Below are 12,652 nucleotides of genomic sequence, written 5' to 3'. Positions count from 1 at the left end.
GGGAACTCTAGGATCCCTTTCCTTCCCAGACAGCCAAAGAAATCTTTTTCTCTTGAGTCTTTTACTCTGAAATTAGGATCACTTGCTTTAGTAAACGGTTGTATTTCTTACCAAGTCTTGTAACTTTCCTAGTTATCTCCCACAAGTATCACTCCACCTCTTATGAAGCTGATTCATCACCTATTTAATTATGTGCTGAGCTGCTTTAGAACAATTGGGACACCTTGAGGATATCAGCCATTTCCCAGAATTAAGCCGCTAGTGTGTTGTTCAACCATACTGGTGCCCAGACAGGTCCCGTGGTTCTGTCAGGAAGCGCAGGTCCGTCCACGAGGAAGAGCCACACTCACGTTCAGTCCGATCTCAGCAGAGTTGCTTTTGGCATAAGTTGTATACGTTCAGCTCACAAACCATCTTCTGTGGTTCAATGAAGGCTGTGGCTGGTCTCCAGCCTCAGTTTCTGACACAGCTTCAGTAGCCCGTGGAATTTCCTGAGTGATGGAGGTGTCTTTGTTATGCTAAGAGGTGACTCAGGGTGGGCTATAGGATGAGGGCTGGTCACTGAAAAATAAAAGCACCAGATTAGAGGGTTAAAACCTTTTGCTGTCTGACCTCCCTTCCTGTCTGTCTTTTTTTCATGCACACACTAAAAAAAAGAACAAGTTCGGGTGACAGACACTGACATGAGGGACATCTTGTGAGGGTTGAGCCCTCAGACCTGTGCCGTCTGATGCTGACTCTGGGTGGTCCTGCAGAATTGAATTTCCATCTACTTTTGAATTTCACCCAAGTTCCACTTGGGGTGGAAATGGAACACTGTACTCTCACTGCCAGGGCCTTCATTCTGTGTATTTGCCAGAGGTCATGGGGGGTGGGGATGTTGTGAGGTGCTGTTATAGCAGGGTACCCACAGAGACCATATCCAGCTATAAGCATCCCTCTGGGGAGTTCCCAAGAAAAAGAGTTATATACACAGGAACACAAAAATAGAATTCTACCTCTTGGTTAGCTGGGCTAGCATACATAATTCCTAACTCAAGTCTCTCTGGTGGGATAAACTAGAGCTCGTGCTCTAAATACAAAGACTGAAACGGACATCCCTCTTTCCCAAGTCTCAGTCTTAACACCAGCCTCAGCCAAAGGCAACTACAACGCCAGTCGTTTAAAGAAAAAGAGGAAGAGAAAAGGGGGAGTAACGGAGGAGGATAGGATGAAGGGAGAAAGGAAGAGGACAAAAGTGGCTGCCCATACCCCAAAGAGATGCTGCCTGCTAGTAAATATGGAGGGGGAGGAGAGGGGAGGAAAGGAGGAACGAGACTCTAGGATGAGGAGAGGGGCTGGAACATCCTTTCCTCCTAGAGGGCTGTCCACACAGTCGACATTGATTCCACACATTAGTGGCCATCAACCACAGATGGGCCCTAATACTGCCTGTGAATCTTACTACATTTCTCTAGACCAGTTTCTCTAGACTGTGACTCCCAGAAAACACTGGCAACATCTAATAGCATTTCTGGATGTCATACCTTGTCATCTAACGTGGAGAGGGTAGGATGCTGCCTCTACTACAATGCACAGGACAGCCCACATACACAAAGAGCTTTCTAGTCCCAAATGTCAATCATGTTGAAGAATCCTGTTCCAGTCAATATAGCGTTTTAGTTTTCCTAATTGTTTTAGGTGTTCTTCACTCTCCTCAAGCTCCCAACCTCCAACTCCTTTAGTCTCAGCAGAGGAAATGGAGCCATCAGAAGGGAACTCCTTTAACTTCCCGCCACCAACCCCAACAATCACCTGCACCGATCCTGCTGTGTTGGTTACGGCACCTCCTGACAAGGGCCACCTCTTCCATGCATGCTCTGGTCCCCTATTCTTACACCAACAGGTGTACTGTGGTACAACTCTGACCCCACAGGCTAAGGACACAGTCCCCACCAAGGCTGCCCTTCTTCAGATGCCAGCCACACTTCAGGAGTCCCCAGGCCACCTACACTTTTGTTCTCCTGAACCATTTACTGAATCTCACACAGTGCTGACCTAAAACCTCGGATTTTGCGCAAGGCTCTAGTTAACCAGACCATACCCATGAACCCCTCTTTTGCATTGGAGATATAAACTGCTCTATAGTTTCAGATGAGCTTTCAAGAATGTTGAAATGTCTTCCCCATTCTTCTTGTCTTCTCAGGACTTACATCAGGCACCGCCCAGGCCAACGGTCAGGTCCCACAGGCTGCACGCTCCGTGAGTGCCGTTCCCGGAGAGGCCCAGAGACACGGTGACACAACTAAGGTAGGCCAGCAAGTAACTGGCACAGTTCTACCAAAGTCACCTGGAAACCCATGTCCTAAACCATCAGCGGTGTTCTCACAATGGCTCTTTTAAAAAGAGAAAATCAGGAGGGGGAGGAAGAGGGACAAATACAGTGACAGAAAATGATTGGTCTTTGGGTGATGGGTATACTGTACAACATAATCAACTGTTCAGATGCTATAGAAATGTTTATCTGAAACCTGTGTACTCTTGTTGATCATCGTCACCCTGTTAAATTTAACTTTCCATCACTATAACTTCATTTAGGTAATTGCCTTATTACTTTTTTTTTATCTTAAAATTATACAGGCTAGAATAGGAAGTTAAAACCAACTATTGCCATACTGCTTTGGGAAAATATAAGATGTTTATTTTAGTGCTGAGAATTGGTAACTATTTTTAATTTGGCTACATTTATTTGACTGAAGTGATTTTCTGGGTTGAGAGAAGTGCCTTTAGCACTCCCTAAGTAGCTCCTGAATTTTTTAGCCTTTGGGATTTTCTACTTATTTTTTTCTGGACAAATTAGAGCAACCAGTTAGTCAGAAGCCCTAGATTAAATGCTTACAGAGCCCCAAACCCAGATTGGAAGACTACTACTGAAAGGATTTCACTATAAAAATGTGCATTTTCTATTTTTCTCTTAATGCTCTACATACCTCCTCAGGGTGGTGGAGAAAAAAAACACATTTAAAAATAATATCCAAATTGGTGTAACATTCTCTATAACTCTTTTTGTTGTTGTTGTTTTCAGTAAAAAATATTATTGAAGATTCATTAAAATTATTTTCCAAGTGATAGGAGGAGAGTTAGAGAGACAGACTCACACATGCGCCCTGACCGGGATCTGCCCAGCAACCGCTATCTGGGGCCAATGTTCTGCCTGTCTGGTACCATGCTCACAACCGAGCTATTTTTAGCAGCTGAGGCACGCTTCCGAATCCTTCTGCATGGAGCCATCCTCAGCACCCAGCCGAGGGACTGGAACCAATCCAGCCATGGCTGCAGGAGGAGAAGAAAGAAAGAGAGAGAGAGAGAGATTGAGAGAGAGAGAGAGAGAGAGAGAAGGGGGGTGGAGAAGCAGATGGTCACTTCTCCTGTGTGCACTGACTGGGAATCAAACCTGGGACATCCAAACACCGGGCCAATGCTCTACCACTGAGCCAACTGGCCAGGGCCTAATGAAGATTCATTCAAATCTATCTAAAAACAACTAAAAGCTGGAATTTAGTTACTAGCCCAATTGCTCACATGTTAGTTTACTATAGAAATTTCCTTGAATACCTGCCATGTGTGATTCAAAACAACCTCAAATAATTGCACCTTCAGAAAGTTTTCATTTCATTTCTACCTTTTATTCTGTCCATCAGCCAGTGGAGGAAACAACTAAATCTTGTATTTATTAAACTTCTTATAAATTTTGAAAACCATTGTAGACTTGAAAGTTGTGTTTCTGACATCTCACCATGCAGTGTGCTCTCAGCTACTATTTTCATGGTTCCTATGATGCCAGCTGGAAGCACACGTTTTAAAATGCTGAAAGCAATAAAAAGGATCACAGGATAGAATCACTCAACTACGTGGGCACACCGATTTCCCCAGCTGCTTGTTCACAAGTTTTTAAAAAATACATCACCAATTAGCGTATCACATTAAGCAAATAAAGTAAATAAAGCAGAAACTCTATCATAAGGCACTTTCTTAGGGAAAAACAAAAATCCTTCTAAATGAATTTTTTAGTGGTAAGAGGTTATTAAGCAAAGAAAGAAAGAAAATGAAAGCCTGATTTAATGTAAATTGCTATGATAATTGTCCCTAAAGCAGAAGGATTCGGTTCAGCTGCCTGAAATTTCCGGGAAATTTGCATTATATAAATACAATTTATTATTTTTTATTCTACCCATTGACAGATGAAGGACTATGCTTCTTTTAGCCTTTGGCCCAGTGTGATGTTCTGGTTCCTTCCAATGGCACACGCATCCCGATTTTTCTGTTCAGAATCTGTCACATTTATTTCATCTGATCTCATCATAACCATGAGACAGATAATAATAAGGGATATTAATTAGCCAGCTGGCTTTCACACAGCTAAGAAAAGGTAAATTCTTGAAACTATAGAACAGATGTGCACATTCCTGCTCCACCCACCGCCACATCTCCTGAAGCTTTTGTAGGAGGAAACAAGTATTTCATTGTCTCCTCCCTCAAAACCCAGTCCTGGGGAAAGGTAACACCATGCTGGAGGAAACGTTCTCTGTCAGGAGAGACAGGCTTTCTGCTGAGGTTCACACAGAGGTTACTGCAGCCCAGAGAGAGCTAGCCTTTCTTTTCCCCTTCCACCTTCTTGGTGCTTATCAACATAGGACATTTGTGATTTGAGGAAGATTTCGGGACGCTCCTTAACCACCTCTCTGCCACTGAGGTATGGGTACAAGGGAAAATATACTGCTCACAAAAATTAGGGGATATTTCAAAATGAATATGAAGCGATTAAAAAAAGCATTTGACTTTTTTTATTAAACAAGTACATCAGAAAAGCAAATGACAAGTTGAAGAAAGTTGTTCAAATATGCAGATGAGATGCAAAACCAACTTTTATTTCATTGGTGAAAATGCACTATACAAAAGGCTGAAAGTACCAGAGTATCTGCATGTTCCCTGATCTTGAAAGTGCACATCCTGCCATTTCCCAGCCCTTGCAAGGCCCCTGCAACACGATTTGCCGAATGCAAAGCCTGGAGAGCCATAGGATGTCTTAAAGCTGGTCAAACACAGACGACAGTGGCAACAGCACTTGGAACATTCCAAAGTGTGATTAGCAGACTGTGGAATCGCTTTGAAGAGACTGGCACAGTACGAAGAAGACGAGGGCAGGGTCACCCATCTGCCACAACAGCAAGAGATGACTGATACTTGACCTTATTGGCAAGAAGGAACAGGCACAGCAATGCAACAGAACTGTGGGGACAGTTTCTTGCTGCCACTAGACGACGGATATGCACCCAGACAGTCCGAAATCAGCTCCATCGTGCTGGACTGCAGGCCCAGCGACCAATGGTAGGCATTCTGTTATCTGCTAAATGCTGTAGAACCCATAGAAGGTGGGCTGATGAGCATTGTCATTGAACCCGTGACGAGTGGTCAACTGTCCTCTTCTCTGATGAGTCACGGTTCAGTCTGCAGCCTGACAATCATCATGTTCTGATCTGGTGCGAACAAGGAACACAGGAAAATCTACACTTCACGTGATAAAGGGACTGCTTCAGTGGTGGTGGAATCATGGTGTGGGCTGGCATCAGCACTGATGGTCGTACCAACCACGTCATCAGAAACGGATCACTGACTGCTGTCAGATATCGAGATGAGGTCCTGCACCCTATAGTGGTACCCTGTGCTGGAGCTGTTGGAAGCAACTTTCTTTTCATGGATGATAATGCCAGACCCCACTGTGTGCATCTCGTCAACAACATGCTTCAGGAGGCAGGAATCAAATGCATGGACTGGCCCCTCACATTCTCCAGACCTGAATCCCATTGAACGTGCTGGGATGCACTGCGAAGACGTCTGGCAAACCGTCCAGTGCCTCCCACAACACTTCTTGAGCTGGAGGTTGCCCTGGAGCTAGAGTGGTAGAGGATCCCACAGGAACTGCTGGACAGTCTGACCCTGTCCTGCCCCATGGCTGTCAGTGTGTTTTGGCAGTCTTGGGTGACCATACACCCTACTGAACAGTAAATGTGTGGCACTCTGGTCCAGTCTGACATGCTTCTGTTCACCCCACCGATATGTCACTTGCTTCTCAATCACGATAACTAAGGTTGCATCTCATTTGCATAATCAAATAACTTTCTTTGACTTGTCGTTTGCTTTTCTGATGTTCTTCTTTAATTAAAAAAAAATCAAATGCTTCTTTTTATTGTTTCATATTCATTTTTAAATATCCCCTAATTTTTGTGAGCAGTGTAATTGCATAGACACCTGCTCCTGACTACCGAGCACAACCAGCTCAACTCAGATGGAAAGAAACGTTATGGGTGCATGTGCTGGCGACCTGGGGGCTTTCTGGGAAACCAAGGCATAAGTGGGACTTGCAGGAGAGCAGGTTTGCTTCCATCCTGAGTTCCTTAAGCAACTTCTCTACTGGGTAACCCCTGTCCCACTAAAGCGCTTTTAAAGATAACAGTGGTCCTGAGGAGATTCGCATAGAGTCTAAATATACCATACAAATCCTTGAATAGTGCACTCTTCCGTTTACATGGGTCCTGGTATGTTAGTGCCCCGGGGAATAATGGCAAAGGCCTCTTGGAGTCATTCTTCAATCCCAGAGCAGATATGAGCTCGTCAACCACCTCCGGGGCTCAGGGACTGGGGGGGATCAGGGAAGGGGGGGAGGTAGGGGCAGATTGTGCCTCAGTCCGCCAGATCTCACATGGCAGTGGGATTGGGAATGTCATCCATGTGGCTGTGTAAATAATGCTGCTCTGGCTCTGTTGAAGGACGGGAAGCCAGCCCTTGTGAACCACGACTCAGGAGCGCCCAGGGCCCATCACCCTGCGAAGTCCAGCCTGCCGCCACCCCCACCCGTGCGGCGGTCCTCAGACACCAGTGGCAGCCCAGTGATCCCGCCCAAGGCCAAGGGCACCGCCTTCCCAGCCCCACCAGATGACTTTCTGCCACCACCCCCGCCACCCCCTCCTCTGGAGGACGAAGAGCTCCCACCACCACCCCTGGATTTTAACGAAGAGCCACCGGACTTCGTGCCTCCCCCTCCGCCTTCGGGCGCTGGGGATTTGGGGTACTTGCCACCCCCGCCTCCACCCCCACCCGCCCTTGCCCCAGAATCCGAATCCGAATGCGCAAGGCCACCGCCCATTGCCGCCAAAAGACGTCCCATTCCCCCAAAGAGGCAAGAGAACCTAGGACCACCCAGCGGGGGAGGGGGTGGGGGCGGGGAGCAGGATTTCATGTCAGATCTCATGAAAGCTTTGCAGAAGAAGAGAGGCAACGCGTCCTGAGGGAGACACACAGGCATCTTTATGTGATAGGTAGAAGCTTTCCTAACCTCAGGTGCATTTTTGCTTCTTTGTTTCTGCAACATCTGGGTCATTTGGGATAACATACCGAAGTATTCAGACAGGGAGTGATGTAAAAACGTTTCACTGCTGCTTAAGTACATTCACAACCATTACACCTAAGAGAATTTAGAGTATCTGCCTAAATGTACATATCTTTCCTGTGATTGCCACTAAGTGGAATTTCTCTGGCCTGCCAAGTTAACCAAAATGACATTTTATGTTCATTTATGATGTTCAGAAGCATCAAATTAATAAAAATTTGAAATTGTTTTCCTGAAGATGTTGTTTCTAGAACTGTCAGTGTGCAATTCTAATGCAATGTCCGCACTTTTTATAATACACTTGATCTTTTCAAAACCCTCTGCCTTCTAAAGTCTTGCATGTAGTTTCCATCTTAAACTCCATGACTTTCAGAATTTTCAGAAAAAGCAAAGAGGAAAATTCTCTAAAAGAGAACATTGGCCCCTGGTGAGTAAAGGGTCATTCCTTGTCCAGTCTTTCATTGCAGAACCCTGACAAAAGAGGTACTGGGACCCTCCCTGTGGATCAGGAAGACTCAAGAGGAATAGGACCTGAGCATTGGGATGGGGAGAGGGACAGGTGATTGTCACAGGCTTCAACAAAGACCCAAAAAGTGTCACTTCAAACATATTTTCAACTTAGAGAAGAAATCGTGTCTGACTGTGTTTGACCTAGACCCCACAGAGCTGATGGCAGCCACGTCTAACTTCTCTTCACAATGCAGCCTTCCTTTTCAGGGGACAAACTAGAAATAGTATTGGGTTTTGATCCATTCTGATCATTTGTCTCTTAATTGGTGTGTGTAAGGCCAGTAGTCTCGGCTATCACAGCCGCCACCTGGCATGTGCAGGTTCTCATTTGATTCAGATAGATGGTAATGAAACTGCAGAGCCAAGATATGGTGGGTCATAGCTTTTATTCTAGCCTTGCAACTGGCAGGCGAGTAAAAACAAACACACAGGGCACCAAAACCCACTCACATGTTCTCTGGTTCCACAACCAAGAGAATCTTTCCAGTTTTTCCTGGAACCAAAGGCTCCCAGCAGTTCTCAGTGGAGCTCACAAAGCCCCTCACCTCTGTTCCCCTTCAGCACCTGGACATCATGGCTGCTTCCTCTGCAACAATGTGGTCTCTGTAGAAACTGACCTCCTAGCTCCTCCTTCTTCCTTCTTCTTAAAACCTTTTGGTGGGAAACCTCTCCTCCAGCACACATTAGTATAACCAAGCCCCTTCCCAAGCAGGAAGGTAATTAACAGTATCACCTGAGCAACACAATCACATGGTCAGTGGCCATTTTTAAAAGCAAAAGTGAGCAAAACCAAATAACACAAATTTTACTAACTTATTTACCTAACAGTGTGTTTAGACCACTGATGTTTAAAGGGGTCATTGGTATCACTGGATTAACATCTGCCGTATTTGTTACTGTTTTCTACTAGTTTGCCCTTGTTCCTTGTTCCTATATTTGTCCTCTGCTCTTTTTCTGCCTTTAGTGGTTTTGAGTGAACATTTTATGTGATTCTATTTTCTTTCCTTTTTTAGCACATCAATAATAGTTTTTTTGTTTTACTTTGCTAGTCATTGATTCCAGGGATAAGATAAGAAATAGGATGAACCTGGAACCTCATATCACACAGGAAAACAAGGAAGTTAGCAAAAACTTCTAGAAGCATATTCAAAGCAGCCAATATGAATAGAACCTCACTGGCCAAACACGGGGTACTTTGTACCTCTGTAAGGATAATAAATGCACTTATATAACATATAAAATATGCTGAAACTCAAAAGTTCATACTGACACTAACAATCAGGCCCAGCGTTTGTCTTTGGTAGGCCTGCCTGGGAACCCACTCATTTGCCTTCTGTATCCCAGGATAACCAAATAACCAACGACAGAAAGTGTTCCTCTCTAGATTCCCTAATAACTGACTGATAGGATCAGATGATCATCAGTTGCAACTGTATTGAATCAGTGGGTTAAGGTGCTGATTGCCAATGGCTATTGATACTTTACTAAAAGAGGGCTAGTGGAGAGGACATTTGCTTCTTAATGCCAAATATTTCTACCAAATAAATCAAATCTGAATCTGAATCAAGCTCTAGATTTGCAGAAACACTGGGGACATAGCATCACGATACACCACAGAGATGTCACTAGCAAGACGCAGACTGGGAAACACCACAAAATATAGTACCTGGTTTTCACCAAAACAAATCACAAAATTGCAAGAAAAGAAGACATAGGTGACTGTAGCCAGATATCAAAAGTAATTTTTATCATCTAATTTTAATGTACAGACTTATTTGGATCCCAATGCAAATAAACAACTAAAATAATAAGGGTGGCGATAACATAAAACAATAGGAAGAATTTAAAAACTGGCTATTCCATTTCATGCATGAGGGTTAGTTGTTAATTTTGTTAAGGTGATTATGGTATTGTGTACATGTGTTTTAAATCATTAATGTTTGGAGATGCATACAGAAATATAAATGAAACAATGTCTGGGAATTTTAAAATACTTTGAGATATACAAATTATACCTCAATTAAAACAGTAACTAAGCCTGACTAGGCAGTAACACAGTGGGTAGAGTGTCGGACTGGGACTCGAAGGACCCAGGTGTGAAGCCCCGAAGTCGCCAGCTTGAGCGCAGGCTCATCTGGTTTGAGCAAGGCTCACCAGCTTGAGCTTAAGGTTGCTGGCTTGAGCAAGGGGTCACTGGTTTGGCTGGGCTCCCCCCTCCACCCTGGTCAAGGCACATATGAGAAAGCAATCAATGAACAACTAAGGTGCTGCAACGAAGAATTGATGCTTCTCATATCTCTCCCTTCCTGTCTGTCTGTCCCTATCTCTCCCTCTTTCTGTCTCTCTCTGTCTCTATCACACACGAAAAAGAACTAACTAGGGACAAGGGGGGAGTGTGTAGGAGTGTAGATGAAGCAAGATTGGACATGCATTGATAGTAAGCTAGTTGAATGATAAACAAGATTCATTAAACTATATGCTCTTTGGTAAATAAGAATTAGTATAATACACAAAAAAAGCTGTAGGAGTACAATTAAATTATTATACTTATTAGATGTGCCCCCAAGGTACTTGGTACATAGTAAGTACAAGATGAATTACAAGTTATTAAAACATTGTCAAGATTTTTTAAACCCTGGCTGATTGGCTCAGCGGTAGAGTGTTGGCCCGGCATGTGGAAGTTCCAGATTCGATTCCTGATCAGGGCACACAGAAGAAACAACCATCTGCTTCTCCACCCCTCCTCCCACCTCTCTATCTCTCTCTTTCTTTCCCTCCCACAACCATGGGTCAAATGGTTCAAGCAAAGTTGGCTCTGGGTCCTGAAGATGGCTCCATGGTCTTGCCTCAGGTTCTAAAATAGCTTGGTTGCAGAGCAACAGAGCAGCAGCTTGACAGGCAGAGCATCGCCTGGTAGAGGCTTGCTGGGTGGATCCTGGTTGGGGTTAGTGTGGGAGTCTGTCTCTGCCTTCCTACCTCTCACTTAATTAAAAAAAAAAAATTTAGTTCTTGAGAATAACTTATAGTTTACCAAAAACATGTTATTATTCTATTAAAGTTATTAATTAGAACAAAAATGATCACACCAATGTTCCAAAGAATAGGTCTAGTTTATTTAGCTAAAGGTATTTTTATATATAATCATTATTATGAGATTCAGTGTTGTCATCAAAATGTAGATGACCTGAATCAAGCTCTAGATTTACAGAAACTTTAGAATTTATCAAACGGATTATTTTATGTCAAGTTAGATGAGAGAAGTAATCTTTCACGTATTTTTTCCAAATTAAGACGAGCAGCTTACTCTGAGCTCTCTAGCCCAGGGAGGAATAGGAGAGACATAGCCTGCTTTTTTGACAGCAGAATGCTTCTGGAAAGGACGCCGCAGAATTGCTGGAGAAGACGGACCTGGTGAACGATTTCAGTAGATAAATATAGACTTTCTTCCTCAGGATCATTATTACTTTTCTAATTTTCTAAAACAACAAGGAAAGTTTTAAATTTGCTTGAAAATGTTCACACATTTTACATTGTACTAAAACTTCAACTACAGCTGTTACTTAAAATTTCTATTCTTCCACAGAAAGTTTCTTAAGTGCTAGTTTTGTGCTAACACAGGAGAGTGAATATGTGTCACAAAGACTACATATGTATCCTGACAATTTTAAGATTCACAGCAGTAAGAGGATTGTAATTTTCTAAAATATTTACAAAAAAATAAAATAATGTCAATAATTTGCAGTCTTTCCAAATCAAGGGGATTGATTCCAGCTTATGCTGCCTCCTCATTTGCAATTTTGCCCCATGGTAATAAACTCAGACATCAAAAAACACACCTCTTTAATAAATAATTCCAGGATAAAAATGTCTATTTTTATCCAGTTACAAAAGAATTAAGTCATGAGGATGTAATTCACAGAATGGTGACTCTAGTTAATAATACTGTATTGCAAATTTGAAAGTTGTTAGAGAGTAAATCTTAAAAGTCCTCATCCCAAGAAAGAAATGGATTTTTGAAATCATGTATGGTGATAGATATTAACTAGACTTATTGTAGTGATCATTTTATGATATGTATAAATGTCAAATCATTATGTTGTACACTTGAAACTGATACATTGTTATATGTCAACTCTATCTCAATTAAAACACTTTTCCAGTGGTTCTATCACTTACTTAGATATTATTTAGGAAATGCTTAGTTCTGATATAAAAGATTACATAATTATCTATAATAAAAGAGTAAAGCCAAGAGATCAAACAGAGTACATTACTATATTACCAATACTCTAAATAAGAAGATTGCACCATCATCAATCTTAGAATCGCTCTTACCTTCTCGGGCACTTTCTTTACACATCCTTTTATTAAAGTCAGTTTTAGACCTATCTAATCCCACCTACTAGTTTACAAGCTCCCTGAACCAATTTTTATACTTCTCCACAGTGCCTCACATACAGTAGATTCTCAAGAAACCTTTGAAGCAAGAAGGTAAACACAAGTTGTATATGTAAAGGGCTTCATGTAAAAGGTTCAACAAAATCTTCCCTGCCTGAGAACAAAGACCTTAGGTAACATTCTAGGTCTTTTCCCTGGCAGCCTGATGAGATGGTGTGTCAACTGTATCACCACACAGCACTGCTTCTGACTGAGAAGCAGCCTCAGGCCCGGGGAGCCCTGTAGATACCTGACAGATGACTCGGGCTGTCCTAAGGG

At 42.9% G+C, this 12,652-nt stretch overlaps 1 protein-coding gene across 2 annotated transcripts in view; it reads left to right on the top strand.

Annotated features, from left to right (window-relative positions):
• The window catches only part of APBB1IP (amyloid beta precursor protein binding family B member 1 interacting protein), a 122,061-nt gene extending 114,398 nt beyond the window's left edge, over nt 1-7,663 (top strand). For both annotated transcript variants that reach the window (XM_066280611.1, XM_066280610.1), the window contains exons 14-15: nt 2,186-2,289; nt 6,807-7,663. In XM_066280611.1, coding sequence (XP_066136708.1) covers nt 2,186-2,289; nt 6,807-7,325 — 623 coding nt within the window. In that variant the 3' untranslated portion in view covers nt 7,326-7,663. The remainder of the gene's footprint in view (nt 1-2,185; nt 2,290-6,806) is intronic.
• Nucleotides 7,664-12,652: the final 4,989 nt, after the last annotated feature.

The sequence above is a fragment of the Saccopteryx bilineata genome, chromosome 5, assembly GCF_036850765.1.
Source record: "Saccopteryx bilineata isolate mSacBil1 chromosome 5, mSacBil1_pri_phased_curated, whole genome shotgun sequence".
In the NCBI taxonomy this organism is placed as follows: domain Eukaryota; kingdom Metazoa; phylum Chordata; class Mammalia; order Chiroptera; family Emballonuridae; genus Saccopteryx; species Saccopteryx bilineata.
Note: the sequence above shows the minus strand (reverse complement) of the source record. Positions and strands in the feature narration are given on the sequence as shown.